General features: G+C 40.0%; 1 protein-coding gene across 9 annotated transcripts in view; it reads right to left on the reverse strand.

Moving 5' to 3' along the window:
* TRPM1 (transient receptor potential cation channel subfamily M member 1) overlaps positions 1–12,902 on the reverse strand; it is a 78,777-nt gene that overhangs the window by 29,911 nt on the left and 35,964 nt on the right. For all 9 annotated transcript variants that reach the window (XM_069866456.1, XM_069866452.1, XM_069866450.1 and 6 more), the window contains 5 exons: positions 5,415–5,494; positions 4,437–4,632; positions 3,033–3,246; positions 1,485–1,609; positions 627–798 (listed from right to left, as the gene is read on the reverse strand). In XM_069866456.1, the coding sequence (XP_069722557.1) occupies positions 627–798; positions 1,485–1,609; positions 3,033–3,246; positions 4,437–4,632; positions 5,415–5,494 (787 nt within the window). The remainder of the gene's footprint in view (positions 1–626; positions 799–1,484; positions 1,610–3,032; positions 3,247–4,436; positions 4,633–5,414; positions 5,495–12,902) is intronic.

A 12,902-nucleotide genomic window follows, 5' to 3' on the forward strand; every position in this document is an offset into this window, starting at 1 on the left:
CTAGAAAGTTGGCTTAGAGAGGCTGTAATGACTGGCAGTATTTTTAAAACTGCACAGAACTCCAAATCTGAAAGCACCAATGTGAAATCATCTTGATAATGACTTCATTAAAAATCAAAATCCCAGCTGAGTTTATCTGGAAGATCAAAGAATTCCAAGTGTGATATTTCAGCTGAAACAAATTTACATAAAAGTTAAAAGAAAATATTAATATGAACATCTAGAATCAGAAACCACTGAGTTGAATGGGATTCCTGTGAACAGGAACTGTACAAAGCATCACATTCTGTGTATTTATTGATGCTTATGAATTCTACCTAGAAGCGCACAAATTCTTTACATTTCCCTTTCCTTAAGTTCTTACTGCTTTGAAGCTTCTCCTCACTATGATATGTCAACTTTTCTCCCTCTGTTTATGCAATCCTTACTTTTCTGAGTTTTCCATCCTCTTACACGTTGTTTTTTTCACCACTTTTGCATATGTTCTAGTTTACTCACACTGTCCTGACCTAATTCCTGCTAGAAAGAGCTGGAAGAAGCATTTCATTTCAATACCTTAAAGTATTTCAAGCCCTTCTTCCCTCCCTCAAAGACATTACATTTACCGTTCGCCCCGCTGTACTTACGTGTGTTAATTTTCTGGAGGGAAATGTGTTTTTCCAGCTGACGCCGTAACTTTACTTCAGCTCCATATTTACCTAGGGTACCGTTGTCTGCCAGAATGAAGTGGGTATGGGAACTGTTGAGCACAGAGAGCTTACTTAGAGGGTTTGACATTGTTTGGTAAACCCGTGTTACCTGTGTGTCAGAAGGACAGATGCACCTAGATTAGAACTGAGAACTAAATGCGAAATTCCCCACACTGCCCAGCAGAAGCAGAGGCCTTATCAGGAAATAAATCAACCAGACCTTTATAATGAATTACGGAGGAGAACTAGAAATGCTTTTACACTCAAAACTGGAACTCGTTACAGCAGTGTTTTCTTTGGAGGATGAGTCATATCTGTGCACTCTCCGGCATGTTCCCCTAAGCTCATTAATGTACCCTCCTTGATCGCACACTGTGCTACATAATCCTCTTACTGCATTAGAAAACACATTCTCATTTGGAGTTCCTAGTAATTAATATGCCACTGCGGAGCACTCATCTACAATAAAAGCCAGTCTTGTACACATAAAGGCCCTTACGTGACTTATACAAGTCTCAGCAGTCCACACTGAAGTTAGGACCTAAGACGCACCACAGAGAGGTCTCAGTATTGAAAGCAGTGGAAACCTCACTAGCTCCACACTGACTAAGAAGTCATATATGACAACCCAACAAATATATTTAAACAACAGCTTTTTTCCAAGAAATTGTTCAATTTCAGCTCTTAGGCATGCTTTAGAAAGAGAGAAAACATTAATACTCCAAAAAGATGAACAGTGTATTTTGTTACACATCTGACATTGCAAATTCCACAGGACTTTCCTTGAAGACTTACATCTTTTCCTATCAGATCTTCCTTGTTTTCTACAATGCCCCACGGTGCGATTCCTATGGCACATATTCGTCCTCTGGATTTGGAAGAATGATCTTTCAAGGCATCTCCCACATGGCGAATGACACCTATAGGTACAATTCATTTGATTAATTCTTTGAGAGATCACTAAACAAGAGAATTTTCCCTGTTGCCTCTGACAGAGCTACCTGCTTCTCTAGATCGCTTTCACTGCTGAACAGGTATATCTACTTTATATGGAACGTGCAATGCAGACAAATCCCTGCTTTTCTTCTGTAATCGTTGTGTCTAAATCCTTTTGCCTTTTCACATCTTGTTCCAAATTCAATGAAGTCTTTGAAAGACTCACCCAGCTACTTAACTTGCCACAGGGTAATCTGTACCATTGTCTGGAATTACATTATTCTTTGGACACAGTGCTAGATACATATGGAATGCTGTCACTGGGGTCAGAACAAGCAAAAAAATCCCAACACTATAGTTATCTAAGAAACAGTTTTTCACTTAAAAATTCTTCTGAAGAGCAATCGCCTTCCTTAAAGACATTAGACCTTTATTTTAAAACAAAAGTCAAAGGAAGTCATTTTCCTCTTACATAGTTCTCTGAGAAATAACTCGATGTAAAGATTTCTTTCAGCTGAGTAAAGATCTTGTTATAGAAATATTATAATGAATATGTAATCTGCTTTTTGATCATCACTCAGAACTGATATTAACATAAATGTTAAATAAATGCCTCAAAATGTAACACTACATAGGGAATCATCAAAACAGCTTTTTTCCCATGTCTTTCAAATTTTGGACATCACATCAGCCACTGGCTTTTTTTGACAGAATCCGGGAACAGTGCCAAAAACTTCCTGGTGGAGTTTTGTGGAGTTGCTGTACAACTGATGTTTTACATGTCTTCAAAAAAAACCCCACAGAAGCATAGAACTGTCAAGGATTAAAAGCTTCAAGCACTGCCTCAAAAATTGCAGCATCCAAATTTCAAGAAGGCTGTTAAAAAAATAGAGAAAATTCCAAGCAGAGGTGCGATAATGATTGAAGGACTGGAAAATATGCTTAGAGTTAGAGTTTTATGGAACTCAGCCTGTGTAGTTTGACAAAAGCATTTTGTATGAAAACATGGTCAGGAAATATATTTTCTGGTAACAGAAACATCTTTGTACAAAAAAAACCAGTAAAAAGGTAATGCTAGGCAAATGTGGAGTAGGAGATTTCTTAAGTGCAAGGATAGACAACCACTGAAAAGAATGCATTGTAACTAGTGGTAGATTCCTTGCTACCAAAACGAAGGATGAATATTTTTTTTTCACAGGAAACACTGAGTAATGCAAATCAATATTGACCCATGAAAATCTTATGTTCCGGGCTGGGTAGGAGTTTAACACAAATGATTACAATGCTCCTTTTTCGGTCTAGCGAGTAATGATTCATTCATGTAGACTTAAATCTGACTGTGGGAAAGATTAGTGAATGAACATCAATGAATTCTTAAGTAAACTAGAACTGCTGGTAACTGCTTACCTGTACTAACACCTCCAGTGAATATCCAAGCTCCTGTGGTCATGGCAGCCTTTATCAGACCTTTTCCGAATACTTGCTTTAATTTAGGTTGCATTTCAAAGTTCTGGAGGCCTCCATGGACAGAGATTAAGAGTTTGGGCAGTTCCAGCTGCCAATCTTTCACCATGAGATGCAGCAGAGAATCTGGTTTAGTGTCATATGACACACGGATATACTGCAAAGAACAATATGCAATATTATCACTCCATCTGCTCTGTAAGTTGTCTATTGACTGAGTAAAGAATGGTTATATCAAGCCTTCCATTTTGAAGAGAGAGTTCTACAATTTTTAAGCAACATATTATTAAATTTGTCTGCTACTGATCATTAGAAAAAATAGGTTAAAACTTTTCACTTTGCTATTGAGGATTAACCATTGACTCCACAAACTTTAAAAGCATCACTTTCCTCTTTACACTGACTGTAAATCAAGTGATTCATAGCTCTTATTACAAGGTGCCTATTTATTACAAACCACCTATTTAAAATGATGGGAAGGTGTCTGGTATTGTTCCTGAAGCCTCTGATTTGACTGCCAAAGGGAAGAAATGACACTGTTAACAAACAGGAGGCTTACGTTACATTTTATCTCATTCACTGTTGATGTACCTCTTTCTGCCTACAAAGCAATGATTGGCATTCCTCTCAGTTTTGTTCCATACCTGCGTTTTCTTTTCAAACTACTATTCTATCAAGGAAAACTATGAAATACACTCATGTTTATTTCTGCTTTAAAAACAAACCGCCGCTAACAAAATTCACCAACCTCTCCCATATATTTTGGGCAAGTTCCACAGTACGATTGTCCCAAGTGGCAGTCTCAACAGAGAGACAGGAAAGCAAATGGGCAAAGAAACAAATCTAAGTTTGGATCTGTTCAAAAGAGAGGCAAACCAGAAAGAGATGTTTAGCAGAAGCTCAACTTGCTGTTACTTCCACAGCTAAGAAAACTCAACAGTCTGTTTTCCAGCGCTGTCAAGCATGATTAACTTCTATTTTTATTAGACTTCAAAAAAACTTAGTAAAAAGTCCATATCCAAACTGGGTTACTTAGCCCACAACACAAAGAGATGGAATCTTGGGCATTAATACCTGCAGCTGCCTCCTTAGCTGGTATTTACCGACAGTAACTTCAATAAAACTGTTTCACCAAGACATTATGAGGTGCTTCCTAAGCAGGTATTATTCTTCTCTTGCCTTTTCTCTCTCTTTCTGTTTCTGAGAATCTTATCCACACCTTTCTGAGACAGCAAAGAGACTCCGTTTGATTTTGACGGATGATTCTCTGAATAAGCTGGAATCCTGACAGATATCTATGAAGCCAACGTACCAGACGAATACCTTAGAGTAGCCTACGCTCCTTACCATGGCCTTATTAGAGTGTCCTCCACCCTGGAATTCAAGGTTTCCATAGGCGTCAGTTGGGTATGTTTGGGTGTGTTTACTGACAGACCATTTCTCTGGCTGAGCTTCCACTTGCTTTGTTTCTTCTCCATTTTTATTAGCTGTTATACTTGGAGGAGGTGGAATATGCTGGTTAATGAGCTGACCACAGCAGCACCTGTAAGTTAAAATGCAGAGTGACTTTGATTACCTTCAATATCAGATGGCGATTTAAAAAATAAATAAATCAGGAATTAGTTTTGTAACTGACCGTGCCTTGCTCTACTTGAATTGCAGAACACTGCTTCTGGGGTCATATCTGTTGTTTTGCCTATACACAATTACCACAATTACCAACTCACAGGTGTTTCTTAACAAGTAAATATAAAACATTTCACTTCACTCCTGGAAAGCTGTTCGAGGCTAAAGGAAAGGGAAAGAGGAAGAATGCAGAACAGCAGCAGCGACCATCTGTTTCTTACTCAAAGGTGGCAGCTAGCATGTGACAAACTGTTGTGTTAGCCAAAGAAGCTGGACTGCAACTGAGCTAGCCCAGGCAGTAGCAGTAATATTAATATTTGGACTAAGAATTCCAGTGCCCTCCATGGTACTGATACTGGTAGTGTCACACCCATTGTGAAGAATGGTACCACTTGCTTCCCAGTGCACAATACTGCTTCCTTGCTTTCAGAATTCATTGTGAATTTGTGCACTGGTTTGCAAAGCTTGGAACTAACAACTCACTGCCTCTCCTTATGCCCAGCCTTATCATCTTTGTATGACACGTCCCATGGATCTACACAGACTCAACTGCAAGTATGTCTTGCGCTTTTGTTCCTCATCTCCCTTTAAGGGCAGTGAGTCAACTGGTTTCAGCTTCACATGTCTAAATCCCAATCAAGTTAAGTTTCTTCATTATTAACCTTTTCTGTTGGGCAAACCAGAAATTTCAAACGTTACCTGGTAGTGTCTTTATTGTTGGCAATTACATAGATGCATTCTCTTTTTGAAAAAGTCTTCTCTATCCAAGCCTTTTGACCCTTAAAGGGAGGAAAAAAAAAGAAACGTACTGAAATATTTATCTGTGGCAGAGATAGTAACAGTTATCTTCTAATTTTCAGCTACTGTTTTTAAAAACAAGCACTGGATTAATTAAATCACTTTTAAACACCCGATGCATCTACTCATGAAGTAGGCGATAAGAACTTTCCATGACTTGGATAACATTCAGAACTTGAATGTGTGTAAAAACCCTTACGTGCAAAGATGCTGCTCTTGAATTTACAATGTCTATCTGAAGGTACACCTAAAAATGCAGTTGCTTCTTCCTGTCGCAGTAAAAAGTAAATGGACTGAAAGTAGTACAAAAAACCCAGCATAAATTGTGACATAAATAGATTAGTAGTATCTATTTCAAATAATACTTTAGTATTGTTCTTTGTAGAAGAAATTGCTTTCCCAATACTTTCCCTGCTTGATTAACAATCTTCTCAAAATCATTTCGTCTTGTCGTAAATCCAGTCCCAGTCATTCCCGAGGCATCTGACTCTTAAGGAGACGTGTCTCAGGAGAAGGCGTTGCTTAAATTGAAAAAAGATTGACAGGAAAAGTACCAACTCTTCAGGCACGGTGTGCCTGTGACACAGGAGGAGGAAAACAACCTTGAAGACAAAATAAAACTGTTTGCAAACTAGAAATCAGACCAAGCTGACAGGCATTTTACAAATGACGACATGTAGACAAATGGAACAAATTCAGATGCGTGCAAGGCGGTTAGTGAACCTGTTGCAGAAGTGTTTGGGAACACTGAAAAAGTCATTCAGAAATAGCTGCAGGCCAGAGATTCCCACAGTTCCTTACACGCAGACCTCAGATCTTCTCTGTCCCTGCAACCATCAACAAGGCAAAGTATCATCATGATCACAATAATAAACGAACATTTAGCAGTGAATTTTAAAAAGCGAACTCAAAAGCAGTCTTTTAATTTTAAAGAAATGAAAATCATTAAAAATCACTCACGATCCGATGACACTGATAACTGCCTTGCTGATGAAGCTGCTTCTCCTCAATTTGAATTGGGGAATTGTTTCTTAATTCATTTTTCAAGTAGCAAACAAATTTTTTACTTTTTGCTTTAGTTTCCTCTGTGGAAGTGAAATGAAATTTTTGCAGAGACAAAAGCTAAAAATGCCATAAGAACTTCCAGGGTGCCTTCAACAGCAACAACAACAACAAAAAAATAGGCCACTCCTGGAGAAAGAACTAAAAATGTTGCTGATTTCCTGACTTAAGAAAGTCAACTGCAGATTTCTGTCAGATGAATGCTCCGTCAGCCTGCCTGGTAATAGCTCCGAGACCGGACTAACCCCCTAAGTGCTGCACACTCTACACATGATGAATAGAGGGTGTGGTAGTTCATCTTTTTTTTTTCTGGTGTGAGGCAAGAGCTGTCTCTGAAGTTCCTTTGTTTGTTGACTTGTTAGTTCCTGTCTGGCTTCTTTGTTTCCTCCATTCTGTCTGAAATAATAGGAGGCTACTTAAGTTCCTGCATTGCAAATAACTGAAAGTAAATTGCAAACCCAAGCTTCTACGACATGAAAAAGCTGTCCATAATCTGCCCAGGTAGGTAAACATCTGCCTCTTGCCGATGCCTCTGAGCCAGAATGCCTTGAAAGTCATTGGTCTGGGAGATCCCACACTTCTGCTCTCCGCTCTAATACACTTAGTGATTTACTGAGGCAGAACCGCCTCATTTCATTTTGAAAGGAGTTTTTCGGGAGCTCGTGGCACCATAGAGCGAGAAAGAATTAAGAACTCATTAGACACAACTTCATGTAGTTTATAGCGTTAGTTGCTTCCTGAATGAAAAGGCACATATTTCAGGCATTTAGCGTAGAGACTTTGGTTACGTAGCAGATTTTGAAGGAAGAGAGTATTAAATTTAATATCTAAGGGCTGTGTGACTTGGTCGGCTTTCCCGTCTCAACTCCATACATTCCTTCTTTAAATGAACCTAAAAAGCCTTTGTTGCCCAAAATATTCAAGAGGTTTTTTAATTTGCTTTCTGGCAAGGCTTTTACAAGATGATACGTCATAAGTTTTAGCAATACTTTTATTAGAAATAGAGCTCAGCAAACGCTTTACTTTCACAACATCAGAGCCCAGTTATTGAGGTTCAATTCTAGAAAAACGCAGAAGAAAATGCCGAAGATGGGGACATCCCTGAGGCTCTGTGGTCTGTGGAGCTGGTTGGTTAAATCAAACAGATGCCATTTACCTGTTCAGAACCAGATTTTGCTAATTCACTGGTATTCAGGCTGTTCAAAAGCTTCAGAGCACCAAACAGTCTGAATGATTGGAATGACACTAGTCTTTCAAAATTAATCCAAAACCAGTGTCCAAATTCACTGTTGTTTTACAACTCTGTCCAGGGCTGTTACTCATGCTTATACACACCATGCTAGCCTATGACCTTTAATGTTACAAAATGAGCGCAACAGGAACCCCTTACAGAGGTGACATCATTTATCTACTATATATAGATATCTACTATATATAGATATATATATCTCTCTACTATATTTTTCATTTTTTATTATTTTTAATTAATTTAGGGTTTATTATTATTATTTTATATATTGTAAACATATTCATTTTTTCCCCAAATAAAATCACAGACTCCTAATGAAACCTCAACTTAGTGACACAAATGTCCAAATCAATACCACAGTGCAGGAAACACTCTTCAAAACATAAATGGTAACAGATGCTGCACGTTTAAGTGCTCTGTAGAGAATACTGGAAAACGCAAACTAGAAACATTGAAAAAAACTTGGATTTTTACACTGCGCCACTGAATGCTGCTTTACCTTACTCATCGTAGCTCATCAAAGAATCGAGTTTCTTTGCTATTTTGTGTGCTTCATGTAAACACAGTTAATTAACCACTGATGTAATATTTGTGTTTGGGAGGAAGCTTTTGCATCTTCATATCTAAAATAAGCTGTACAATAAAATTGAGCTCTCAGCTTTGCAGTCATTCTTAAACACCTCTCAGAGGAGTTCTATTATCTACTGCTGCATTGAAAAAAAAACCTTACATACCCACACCTAAACCCCCGTTAGAAACCAGTCACTATAGGCACTACAGTTGGATGACACTTTATGCTCCGCTGGCTTATTTTTCTGTGCTAATGAGAGGATGGCAAAAGCAGGCATTACAGACTGGGGAAATAAAACCTCAGCACATTTGGTCAGCCTTTGAAGTTTCACTGCTTTTGTCTATTTAATCTGCTTAACCAAAGCTTCATTATAATCCAGTGCAAATACTTGAGCAGAAACATTCACCGTCAGAAAACAGGCACTTTCCCCACTTATTTGATACAGGTTCTGTACGTTTCTCTCTCTGGGTTGAAATTTATTTGGTTTCTTGCAGAAAAATCTAAGTATGCCTACTGTCTTTTGCAAGTTGGAGAAAAATAAGCGCTTTTTAACAGCCTTGGAAGGGATGAATTGTTAAAGGACTATGACAGACCAGCTACAGTTTTCAGACCAACAGTCAGTGGCAGTATTATGCTGACAGACAAATAATTGCTGCCAGCAAGATTATGGCAATAAAAACACTGCACATTTTCCATTCACCCCTGAGAAACACAAAAAAAGCAAGATCCCAATTTGTTGATAGTAGTGAAGTTCAAACCTGCTTAATACTGCAAATCCTGAATGTACTAATCAGAATCTAATATTGAAAAAACACACATGTTCAGCGGCGTATTTGTTCTCCTTTATGAAAACTGACAACGGGTCTCCTAAGTCATGATTTAAACAAAACAAACCCACTGCTATTTCTTGGTCTTCAGCCTAGAAATTAATATGTTGCCGAGGAAGAGTCTTAATTGGTACTGGGTTTATATTATTCTACTTTATGGGTTTGTTAGTTCTCTTCAGCATTAAGAGATGGTATACTCCTGCAGCAAGGAATGGAAATCAGTGTTGTTGGTTTGTAAATAATGAGTTAACAAATTTAAGACCCTAAACAGATAGTCACTTTTCCAATATAGCCATTAATAAGCATGAGAACTGGTTGTACAAAGATCAACTGTCCTTTGGCTATCACAAATCAACACTATTTGCTCAGAAAGACATATATCTAGGGCTGCAGACATGCAGGAACTGAAAAGTTTCCCTCAACACCACCCATAAACAATCAGTTTGCTGCTAAATTAACATTAAATTTTATGTATTTCACTTCATATACAACCAACCATTCAACAAACAAGTCCGGGGCCTGAATTTCAGGCTGTACCAAAGTAGAGCCCTCAAAAATGTTTCACTGCAGCTTTACACAAGAGCAGGATGTGGGCTCTGGACCAATGCACCTCTGGTGAAATTCCAGAGTGGGAATCCACACAGGGAAGCAAAGCCACCAGAAATGTCATGCTACAAACTCTTACATGCTGTTGTGCCTCCAGAAGCTGTGAATTTCAGCTGTCATAGTCCTCTGCAAGATAGAATCATAGAATAGTTTGGGTTGGAAGCGACATTAAAGATGATTTAATTCCAACTGCCCTGCCATGGGGCAGGGACATCTCCTCCTGGCTCAGGCTGCCCAAGGCCCATCCAACCTGGCCTTGAACCCCTCCAGGGATGGGGCAGCCACAGCTTCCCTGGGCAACCTGGGCCAGGGCCTCCCCACCCTCATAGTGAAGAAATTCCTCCTTATGTCTAGTCTAAATCTGCCCCTCTCCAATTTACAGCAGTATTTAGTGTCTGTGACTAATCATAATGATAAATCTACCAGCAAAGAAAGGGAAAGAGTTTGGGAGGTGAAAGGGAGGCAGGGATGAGAGTCATAGTGTCTCTGGAGCACATCCAAAGCCCAAACTCTACTGGACCCAAAGCCAAAGTAGTCAGCCCTCTCAGCTGCCACGCGTCCCAAAGAGAGATGCGCTGTGCGACAGGAATACACATCTTAGCTGGGTGGCTTGGCATGTTTGACTAGTTGGTCCCAGGATGGGATGGAGCTTTGGCCTTATCTTGTAACTAGCGAGCATCTGCTGCGGGGCAGCTCTTTGGCACCTGGAGCCCTTCTAAAGGCCACCCGCTCCCCAGCTGCTGCACTCCAGCGAGGCTTCGCCCCTACCAGGCACAGCTGCTCCGCAGACAGGCGGGCACGAAAACAGCAGCGCTTGGTGCATGGAGCCATGCGCAGCAACCAGATGCAGTGGGAGAGTAGGCAGGGGACCAAATGAATCTATGTCATGCATAATACAGGGTCTGACAATGCCGCTCAGGCTAAATCAAGCACAGAATAATACAAAAATGGAGTTGGCTGGGCAGCAGAGCTCACAGCTGTGGAATTACAAATTAGTTTCAGCAACATCTTGTTAAGATGTGGATTGATTATTGTCACTTATGGAAACATTCAGCTGTAACCCTGTTCACGCCGTCTCACCAACATTTCCAGGTAATCCCCCCTCAGCCTGCAGTCTGCCCAAAAGGTGGTACCACCTGGGAAGTCAAACCTCAGCTGTGTTGCCCAATTATTTAATTGGAAAGCTCCACAGAATTAAACCGGGATATTTATGCTAGATTTGAGAAGATGTTTGCTTTGATGAGATAGTAAGGGAAAAGCAATGTGGAGGTGGAAAGAAATTCACACCCTGAGTACATGCGTGGTGGGGGCACAAGTCCATTTTCACCATGTAAACAAGCCCACAGACTTCTGTAAATGCCATGAGGGTAATCACATTCAGTTGCTGTTACTTCAGAGAAAACAAATAAGAACTCTGGCCAGTAAACAACTGGGAAAAAAGAAAAGGAATCCCCGTTACCTGGAACTTAAAAATTGATACTAGAAAGGTTTGTATTTTGCGCTGCCTTTAAAAGCAATATCCCAATTACGCTCTCCATCACTCTTCTTCACTTTGAAGGAATAGTTTTTCCACATGCCCAAATAATCAACCGTGAACCTTTCAGGTGATTAGTTCTACCCAAAACATTTGTCCTCCCAGTAACAGTGTTCTTGCTTGGAGAAAAATACTCCAAACTATGGGATGAATGTTAATAAGCAGTGTCGTGGCCATTCATGAACTGGTAAGATTTTACTGAAAAGTAGTTCATTATTAAGAAATACAGGGCATAAAACCACAACTCTATTTTAAATCTGTGTTAGGTTGCTAGGGAGCTGGAGCCATGAACACTGTCCCTAACTACAGAACACTGTGACAGACTGTAAATCTAAACCTAATTTCCAAAACCCTAGCTTGCATGAGTTATATCAAAAAATACAAATGATACTACTTTTACCAATTATCAGAATACAAAGTACCACACGATATCCAATAGAAAGAGGATGTCTTATGTCTGTTTGCTAATAAGCACAGCACCAAGATGGATTTTATAACAGTTCTAAGATTCTTTCAAATAAAAGTTTATTTCCTTGGACAATTCTTGGTCTCATCTCACTCCATTTTTCATAGGGTTCAATTTGAACCTGTGCTCTTGTAGCAACCTTGTCAGGGCACCATTTGCTCTGTGGCTGAGACTCACATACAACAGGCAGGACGGCAGCGTCAGTAGGCAGCGTTGTAAATTGAAGCCAGAAACCACTCCTGCTCGTGATGTGGAAACCAGTAAGTAGTGCTGCGCTGCACAGAGAGCTGCAATGAGCTTTCATGCCTTCTTCATTATGCTTTGTGTTCCCAGCCTGCTGGTGAGAACACGCACTGAAACAAGGGGTATAATTTTCTCTCCACATTCATTAACTTAGGGGCAGAGTCTACAAAAGGAAGGAACAAGCTCTGTTTTCAAAGAGACACAATTCTGCTACATCTCTCATACGCAGCTCCCACTCTCCCAAAGGCTGAGAGATGTGAAAACCAGCTATAGTCTCAACGCCACGGCAGACCTGGCTTGCTCTGACATGGTTGGATACACCCAGCTCCCGCACAAAGTCCATGGAGGCACTTAGGAAAGTGTGCTGGATGAGTTCAGACACCCTACTGGGAGGCAGGCACAGCTGCTTGGGCACAGCTCAGCACTAATCTAACTGTACTGCTAATGCAACTAAAATAAAGCAACTAAAGGGCCATTTAGAGCATACAGCGGGGCAGCTTGGCTCAGCGCTTGCCTGCGGAGAACATACCTTGGGTAGTTTTGCAATGGGGAAAATTTTTTGTGTGTATGGAATGCATGAAGAACCCACTGACCAGGGTACACGCCACACCTACTGCGTTTTAAGGTAGCAAAAGCCATTCTGCAACACCTCAGCCCCACCCCTACCTGCGTCAAGTTCCCAGGAAGAGATTTTCTAACAAATTTTAACAATGATGTATAATCTCCATTTTTTACCTATTCCAGTTCTGTTACTAGCTTGCCAAATCTTCTCTTGCCTGGAGCCTTTCTGTTTTAGATGTTAGCGAGATGGGGAACACAACTAGATATCTG

Source organism: Phaenicophaeus curvirostris, chromosome 12, assembly GCF_032191515.1.
Source record: "Phaenicophaeus curvirostris isolate KB17595 chromosome 12, BPBGC_Pcur_1.0, whole genome shotgun sequence".
In the NCBI taxonomy this organism is placed as follows: Eukaryota; Metazoa; Chordata; class Aves; order Cuculiformes; family Cuculidae; genus Phaenicophaeus; species Phaenicophaeus curvirostris.